General features: G+C 44.1%; 3 protein-coding genes across 10 annotated transcripts; all 3 read left to right on the top strand.

Annotated features, from left to right (window-relative positions):
• The first annotated feature begins 916 nt into the window (after window positions 1-916).
• Window positions 917-1,851, top strand: LOC117192970. 5 transcript variants are annotated; one of them, XM_033397690.1, is made up of 4 exons: window positions 917-1,016; window positions 1,099-1,244; window positions 1,302-1,384; window positions 1,443-1,851. In XM_033397690.1, exons 2-4 carry the CDS (start codon window positions 1,133-1,135, stop codon window positions 1,692-1,694), a joined length of 447 nt encoding a protein of 148 aa, XP_033253581.1. In that variant the 5' UTR covers window positions 917-1,016; window positions 1,099-1,132; the 3' UTR covers window positions 1,695-1,851. The 5 variants fall into 5 exon arrangements, 4 of the variants coding, with proteins under 4 accessions (XP_033253581.1, XP_033253580.1, XP_033253582.1 ...); XM_033397691.1 differs by lacking the exon at window positions 917-1,016 and having other exon boundaries at window positions 1,047-1,244; window positions 1,443-1,587; window positions 1,645-1,851; XR_004474470.1 differs by lacking the exon at window positions 917-1,016 and having other exon boundaries at window positions 1,051-1,244; window positions 1,436-1,587; window positions 1,645-1,850.
• A 4,278-nt stretch (window positions 1,852-6,129) lies between these two features.
• Window positions 6,130-6,921, top strand: LOC117194133. Its single transcript, XM_033398783.1, has 4 exons — window positions 6,130-6,353; window positions 6,418-6,506; window positions 6,570-6,702; window positions 6,763-6,921. Exons 1-4 carry the CDS (start codon window positions 6,230-6,232, stop codon window positions 6,831-6,833), a joined length of 417 nt encoding a protein of 138 aa, XP_033254674.1. The 5' UTR covers window positions 6,130-6,229; the 3' UTR covers window positions 6,834-6,921.
• Window positions 6,279-7,869, top strand: LOC117194132. 4 transcript variants are annotated; one of them, XM_033398780.1, is made up of 5 exons: window positions 6,279-6,353; window positions 6,999-7,042; window positions 7,125-7,270; window positions 7,328-7,410; window positions 7,468-7,869. In XM_033398780.1, exons 3-5 carry the CDS (start codon window positions 7,159-7,161, stop codon window positions 7,717-7,719), a joined length of 447 nt encoding a protein of 148 aa, XP_033254671.1. In that variant the 5' UTR covers window positions 6,279-6,353; window positions 6,999-7,042; window positions 7,125-7,158; the 3' UTR covers window positions 7,720-7,869. The 4 variants fall into 4 exon arrangements, 3 of the variants coding, with proteins under 3 accessions (XP_033254671.1, XP_033254672.1, XP_033254673.1); XM_033398781.1 differs by lacking the exons at window positions 6,279-6,353; window positions 6,999-7,042 and having other exon boundaries at window positions 7,073-7,270; window positions 7,468-7,612; window positions 7,670-7,869; XR_004474748.1 differs by lacking the exons at window positions 6,279-6,353; window positions 6,999-7,042 and having other exon boundaries at window positions 7,075-7,270; window positions 7,461-7,612; window positions 7,670-7,869.
• Window positions 7,870-8,285: the final 416 nt, after the last annotated feature.

The following is an 8,285-nucleotide window of genomic DNA, read 5'->3' as shown; positions in this document are numbered from 1 at the left end:
TGATATGTCACTGCTACAAAAATATTTCAAAACTTCGCCCCGCCCACTCCCGCCCCCACAAAGGAAGAAAATCTGTGGCATCCACATTTTTAAAGATACGATAAAACCAAAAACGCAGAATCGGTGAGGATGACCATATCTTCTACAATGCAAATTCTGAACCAGATCGTATAATGATTATAGCCAGAATCAAGAAAACAATTTCATTCTTTCTCGCTCTGTCTCTCTCTAACACACAGGTTTCATGGTCGGTTTTGTCAATTGCAAAATATGAGTTCAAGGATCTCAGAACCTATAAGAGCCAGAGCAACCAAATTTGGTATCCACACTCCTGTGATATCGGACCTTGACCGTTTCGTGTCCAAATTTCGCCACACCCCCTTCCGCCCCCGCAAAGGACGAAAATCTGGGGCATCCACAAATCTCAGAGACTATTAACGCTAGAGTAACCAAATTTGGTATCCGCACTTCTGTTAGATCTCACTATACAACGTATATCTCAGAATTTCGCCCCACCCCCTTCCGCCCTCACAAAAGACGAAAATCTGTTGCATCCACAATATTGCAGATTCGAGAAAACTAAAAATGCAGAATCATAGATAATGACCATATCTATCAGATTGGTGAATCTGGATCAGATCAGATCATTTTTATAGTCAATAGGAACAAATCAATTTGCAGTGGCTACGCAGCGCGCGACGTCACGCTCAGACTGATTTTCTGTCTCTCTCGCACGCACTCTTTGTCGTGTCGTTTAATATAAGCGGCGTCTGCCGGAGGAGAGCCATACTGACTTAGTATCGGGTATAACCGTAGAGTTGCGGTGTCCGCAGCAACTCACAACGTTCCCCCTCGTCTTTAATTTAGTTTAGGCGCATTCAAAATTGAAAATATTATCGATATATATTTCTTTCAATGTAGAATGTGTTTTTTTGTCTGTTAATTCATGTTTCTGCCTCTTCTGTACCATAGATGATATGTACGATGCACAACCCTACATAAACTGTAGACGGAAGGTACTATTTCTAGCACGTGATTCACCTGTCAATCATACCCGTCCTTACCTTATCAGTCAGAAAAATAACGAAAATTCTATAGTCTGTTTCTCAGCCGATAGCACAACAATCTCCAAATGATACGCTTAAAATGGTGCTGCTACTGCATTGCACTACGCAAGGCGTGCATAATCATCGCCTGTTTAGACTTTGTTATTAACTTAACCATCGCCACCATTGGCGCAAAATGTAAGTTTAATGGCAGAGTCAATCAACCCCTGTAAAACCTATCCCCATTCTTTCCAGATCATTTCATCGATAGGATTGAGCAGGCGGTGGCTATTTGTCACTGCATTGGCTGTGTCTTCCTGATAGGCGGGGCTCTGCTCGTAGGTTCAGCTCTAGCATAACACCATTAGTATTACCGTCCGTCCACACAGCCTCCAGAAATCATCCGTTCTGCTGATCTTCTTCCTCATTACCAGCCTGACCAACTATGTCATCTTGATCGCCTATATCATCTACATTTGCTTTGATTGGGTACCCAAGGGGCAGTTTATACTGCCTACCATTATATATTATATTTATACATGTGGGTTTCCTTTATTCTCGAGCACCTGCTCCTGCTCACATACCTCCTGTTTTCCAGTTGTTGGCATATACTTTGGCTCGTCGTCTTCTCCCATTATAAAAACGTGACCGCCGATACTGTAACGATTCATGTATAATCTCTTAATGTTGATCTTTAAATCGAAGCTAAGTAATTAAAATTCCCAGTGATTATCTCATTATAACGATCCGCAATTTCTTGATGGGTATCCACACTGAAGGCGCCTACCTAAAGTAATACTTTTTATACCCGATACTCAAAATGAGTATTGGGGTATATTAGATTTGTGGTAAAAGTGGATGTGTGTAACGTCCAGAAGGAATCGTTTCCGACCCCATAAAGTATATATATTCTTGATCAGCATCAATAGCCGAGTCGATTGAGCCATGTCTGTCTGTCCGTCTGTCCGTCCGCCCGTCTGTCCGTCCGTCCGTCTGTCCGTCTGTCCGTCCCCTTCAGCGCCTAGTGCTCAAAGACTATAAGAGCTAGAGCAACGATGTTTTGTATCCAGACTTCTGTGATATGTCACTGCTACAAAAATATTGCAAAACTTCGCCCCGCCCACTTCCGCCCCCACAAAGAACGAAAATCTGTGGCATCCACATTTTTAAAGATACGATAAAGCCAAAAACGCAGAATCGTAGAGGATGACTATATGTTCTAGAGTGTAAAATCTCAACCAGATCGTATAATTATTATAGCCAGAATCAAGAAAACAATTTCATTCATTCTCGCTCTGTCTTTCTCTAACACACAGGTTTCATGGTCGGCTTTGCCAATTGCAAAATATGAGTTCAAGGATCTCAGAACCTATAAGAGCCAGAGCAACCTAACACACAGGTTTCATGGTCGGTTTTGTCAATTGCAAAATATGAGTTCAAGGATCTCAGAACCTATAAGAGCCAGAGCAACCAAATTTGGTATCCACACTCCTGTGATATCGGACCTTGACCGTTTCGTGTCCAAATTTCGCCACACCCCCTTCCGCCCCCGCAAAGGACGAAAATGTGGGGATATTCAAAAATCTGAGAGACTATTAAGGATAGAGTAACCAAATTTGGTATCCGCACTTCTGTTAGATCTCACTATAAAACGTATATCTCAGAATTTCGCCCCACCCCCTTCCGCCCCCACAAAGGACGAAAATCTGTTGCATTCACAATATTGCACATTCGAGAAAACTAAAAACGCAGAATCATAGATAACGACCATATCTATCAGATTGCTGAATCTGGTTTAGATCAGATAATTTTTATAGCCAAAAGGAACAAATCAATTTGCAGTGGCTACGCAGCGCCCGACGTCACTCTCAGACTGATTTTCTGTCTCTCTCGCACGCACTCTTTGTCGTCGTTTAATATTAGCGGCGTCTGCCGGAGGAGAGCCATACTGACTTAGTATCGGGTATAACTGTAGAGTTGCGGTGTCCACAGCAACTCACAACGTTCCCCCTCGTTTTTTTTGTAGTCTGTTACTTTATGATTAAGTTTCTCGGTCTCCAACCCGCAAAAATAAATTCCGTTTTGGGAACTTTCACATTCCCGACTATCGAGGTAGGACTGTGACGCAGAGTTAAGGAAAGTTACATAGTCATATAAGTGCTCAGAAGGAACCAAAAAAAATTACAATTAAAACTACAATATGCTACGAAATCTGGGTCCGGATCCGTGGCGGCGTCTTCTAGGCCGTCACAGACAGTGAGTTAGCGACGCATAGAGGGGGGGGGATCTTTATGCCCTCTATGCGCGTACTTTAGATATGGCGCAAGGGTTATGGCCGGTGGAGGTTATGTCGCCGGGCAGGTGGATGCTTCAACGACTCCAAAAGGGAAAAAAAATACCGGTTTTTCGGATTTTTCCACGGAGACACGAGCGTTGGGTTCTCCTGGCAGAGCTGCGGGACGCACGGGTTTGCAACAAGAACAACACTTGCTGGCGAGGCGAGGCAAATATGCACTTTTCGCCAGGGTAGTTTCTTGCCAGTTTTCTCGGCGCACGGTTATTAATTTTCGCCCGATTTTTGCGGCGCGCCCACCGTGTGGGATTTTCCCCGTTCCGTTTTATTATACCCGATACTCAAAATGAGTACGTTCCCCCTCGTTTCTGTTCGGTTTGTCTTTGTGGCACTTATTTGGGTTACTTTTCTTTTCTTTTGGGCTTACACGTGGTCGATTTAGTTATATATTTGCTACCGACGCAGAGATAGCCACCGGCTGCACAGATTCAAATTTTCGAAAGAGAACGTTCTGGTGCTTTTGCACTGCTTAAATAAGCGCTTACCGATCTTAAAGCTCGGCTTCGAAAGCTCCGTTGCGATGCGCTGCACAGCACTTACGGCAGCTCAGCTCAGCTGTTCCCTACCTCGAGCTTGCTTGCACCCACCCCAACTATACTATGCCCCGCAGCGATAATTGGCCCAAGGTTATTGCATGCGATAACCGAGCACCATAGCGATAACCTATTATACCCGATACTCAAAATGAGTATTGGGGTATATTAGATTTGTGGTAAAAGTGGATGTGTGTAACGTCCAGAAGGAATCGTTTCCGACCCCATAAAGTATATATATTCTTGATCAGCATCAATAGCCGAGTCGATTGGGCCCTGTCTGTCTGTCTGTCTGTCCGTCTGTCCGTCTGTCAGTCTGTCCGTCTGTCCGTCCCCTTCAGCGCCTAGTGCTCAAAGACTATAAGAGCTAGAGCAACGATGTTTTGGATCCAGACTTCTGTGATATGTCACTGCTACAAAAATATTTCAAAACTTCGCCCCGCCCACTTCCGCCCCCATCCACAATTTTAAAGATATGAGAAAACCAAAAACGTAGAATTGTAGAGAATGACCATATCTTTAAGACTGCGGAATCTGAATTGGATCGTATCATTATTATAGCCAGCATCAAGAAAACAATTTCATTTTTTCTCGCCCTGTCTCTCTCTAACACACACGTAGCATAGGCGGCTTTGCTTAGAGTAAAACATTAGCGCCTAGATCTCAGAGACTACAAAAGCTAGAGCAACCAAATTTGGTATCCACACTCCTAATATATCGGACCGAGACAAGTTTGGTTTAAAATTTCGCCACACCCCCTTCCGCCCCCGCAAAGGACGAAAATCTGGGGATATTCAAAAATCTCAGAGACTATTAAGGCTAGAGTAACCAAATTTGGTATATGCACTTCTGTTAGATCTTACTATCAAACGTGTATCTCAAAATTTCGCCCCACCCCCTTCCGCCCACACAAAGGACGAAAATCTGTTGCATCCACAATATTGCACATTCGAAAAAACTAAAAACGCAGAATCATAGATAATGACCATATCTATCAGATTGCTGAATCTGGATCAGATCAGATTATTTTTATCGCCAATAGGAACAAATCAATTTGCAGTGGCTACGCAGCGCCCGACGACACGCTCAGACTGATTTTCTGTCTCTCTCGCACGCACTCTTTGTCGTGTCGTTCAATATTAGCGGCGTCTTCCGGAGGAGAGCCATACTGACTAAGTATCGGGTATAACTGTAGAGTTGCGGTGTCCGCAGCAACTCACAACGCTCCCCCTCGTTTTGAATCGGTATTGTCCAACCGCAACCGTTACACAATGGTCTCGGCTGCGGTGGCAGCGGGTGGACCGTAGAAGGCTGCTGGTGGACCGTAGACAGGCAAAGGTTGGGCCGGTGGCGGTGGACCGTATTCCTGTTGTGGGGCAGGTGGAGGCGGGACCTTGGCGGCTCCGGACGGGCAAGAGCCAGAGCCAGGCTGGCGGCCAGGAAGAGTAGGACAATCTGGGGCTTCATGCTGATCTCTCGTCGATAGTTTGTTCACGAATGACTCTATTGTGACAGGTCAATCGGGCATTATATATGAGTGCAGCTTCCCCCAGATGGCGGACAACGTTTTCATAAGCCCCTTGGGTCCCTTTGCATAATATTTTCGATGGCTTCCCAATCGCCGTTACGCGTCCGAGCTGAATCCGCACTTGCAGCGCCGCACGATGCATACAAATGAGAAGACGATGAGCGGGGCAGGGGCAGGGGCAGGGGAGACGATGATTCGCATCGAAGCCATCGGAGCGCATTGTGCCCATTTTGTATATTTGGATACTGAAAACGAAATTGCAAAGGCAAACACAGGGAGTACTCCAGACCGAGGGAGAGACTCTACGCTCTCCGAGTCGACTCTCTTGGACTTCCCGGCCTCTTTTCGATACTATTTGCCAAAAGTATACGCATTAATTGCCGATTGCGTTGTTTACTTGTAATTTATTTATACGTAACCGAAAATCCGAACATACTCGTACAGCTACTGCTGATAGGCCAGGGACGGTCATTGCAATCGTCATTGCTGGAGGTCTACGTTGAAATATGTCCCATCCCCCCCCCCCCCCCCCCCCCCCACCCTCGAACCAGCTGCAGAGACTACTTACTAGTACCGCTAATTTTAGATAAATATCGCAAAACTTTTGTTAATTCTGAATCATGTTTTCTCATCAAATAAAACTTCTTTCGATATAACATGCTCTATCATTACTGTCACACATTAAGTAATCGCAAAACTTCAGAACTCAACTCAACAAATCAAAGTTAAGGATTTTCTCAGTATACAATACTAAAAAGCCGCCTGAAGAATGATCTATCTACAGAATTGTTGCTGCTTCGTGGATTTGCGTCTGGGTGCGATCATATCAGGCCTAGTCCATGCTATTGCTGACGTGTTAGGAGGCTTCTTCATAATGATAATGGCCGGAACGGGTGAGTTACACAGGACAGTATCAGAGGTTAAGTAAACTTGACTCTGCCATTACCATTTCTCTAGGGTCTCCCGATCTGTGCCACAAGCTGACTATTTTCTTATTCATAGTACATTTGATTAGTTGCGCGGGCATTGTCTACGGCTCCATTAAGGTATGGTAGATCCTTTCATAGGAAACAGATAGATGGCCTGACTGAATCGGTTCCATTCTCTAGCTTAGCACCAAATTCATGATCCCATACATATTGATGACCTTAGCAATGATCCTATACCTGATCCCCCTGTTCGTAGCCGATGTAATTCTTGCCGTTTGGTACTTTGTATTAATAACCTATTTCTTACTGTTCTGTAAGTATTCCATGGCTCTGGCCCTGGCTCTGGCTCAATTAATCGTTTTTCCCTAAACAGTGATCTCTTTGTACTGCTGGCTTGTAGCCTACTCCTTCTATGCGGCCCTGGGCGGGACCCTCTTTATTTAGAGAGGTTTGATCAAGCACTTATCTCATCAATATCAAATTTTAACGTCTTCTTTAATTTAATTTAGGCGCATTCAAAATTGAAAATATTATCGATATATATTTCTTTCAATGTAGAATGTGTTTTTTTGTCTGTTAATTCATGTTTCTGCCTCTTCTGTACCATAGATGATATGTACGATGCACAACCCTACATAAACTGTAGACGGAAGGTACTATTTCTAGCACGTGATTCACCTGTCAATCATACCCGTCCTTACCTTATCAGTCAGAAAAATAACGAAAATTCTATAGTCTGTTTCTCAGCCGATAGCACAACAATCTCCAAATGATACGCTTAAAATGGTGCTGCTACTGCATTGCACTACGCAAGGCGTGCATAATCATCGCCTGTTTAGACTTTGTTATTAACTTAACCATCGCCACCATTGGAGCAAAATGTAAGTTTAATGGCAGAGTCAATCAACCCCTGTAAAACCTATCCCCATTCTTTCCAGATCATTTCATCGATAGGATTGAGCAGGCGGTGGCTATTTGTCACAGCCGGGGCTGTGTCTTCCTGATAGGCGGGGCTCTGCTCGTAGGTTCAGCTCTAGCATAACACCATTAGTATTACCTCTTTCCACACAGCCTCCAGAAATCATCCGTTCTGCTGATCTTCTTCCTCATTACCAGCCTGACCAACTATGTCATCTTGATCGCCTATATCATCTACATTTGCTTTGATTGGGTACCCAAGGGGCAGTTTATACTGCCTACCATTATATATTATATTTATACATGTGGGTTTCCTTTATTCTCGAGCACCTGCTCCTGCTCACATACCTCCTGTTTTCCAGTTGTTGGCATATACTTTGGCTCGTCGTCTTCTCCCATTATAAAAACGTGACCGTGTAACGATTGATGTATAATCTATTAATGTTGATCTTTAAATCGAAGCTAAGTAATTAAAATTCCCAGTGATTATCTCATTATAACGATCCGCAATTTCTTGATGGGTATCCACACTGAAGGCGCCTACCTAAAGTAATACTTTTTATACCCGATACTCAAAATGAGTATTGGGGTATATTAGATTTGTGGTAAAAGTGGATGTGTGTAACGTCCAGAAGGAATCGTTTCCGACCCCATAAAGTATATATATTCTTGATCAGCATCAATAGCCGAGTCGATTGAGCCATGTCTGTCTGTCCGTCTGTCCGTCCGCCCGTCTGTCCGTCCGTCCGTCTGTCCGTCCCCTTCAGCGCCTAGTGCTCAAAGACTATAAGAGCTAGAGCAACGATGTTTTGTATCCAGACTTCTGTGATATGTCACTGCTACAAAAATATTGCAAAACTTCGCCCCGCCCACTTCCGCCCCCACAAAGGACGAAAATCTGTGGCATCCACATTTTTAAAGATACGATAAAGCCAAAAACGCAGAATCGTAGAGGATGACTATATGTTCTAGAGTGTA

The sequence above is a fragment of the Drosophila miranda genome, assembly GCF_003369915.1.
Source record: "Drosophila miranda strain MSH22 chromosome Y unlocalized genomic scaffold, D.miranda_PacBio2.1 Contig_Y2_pilon, whole genome shotgun sequence".
Classification (NCBI taxonomy): Eukaryota; Metazoa; Arthropoda; class Insecta; order Diptera; family Drosophilidae; genus Drosophila; species Drosophila miranda.
This window is presented reverse-complemented; position numbering and strand designations above follow the sequence as displayed.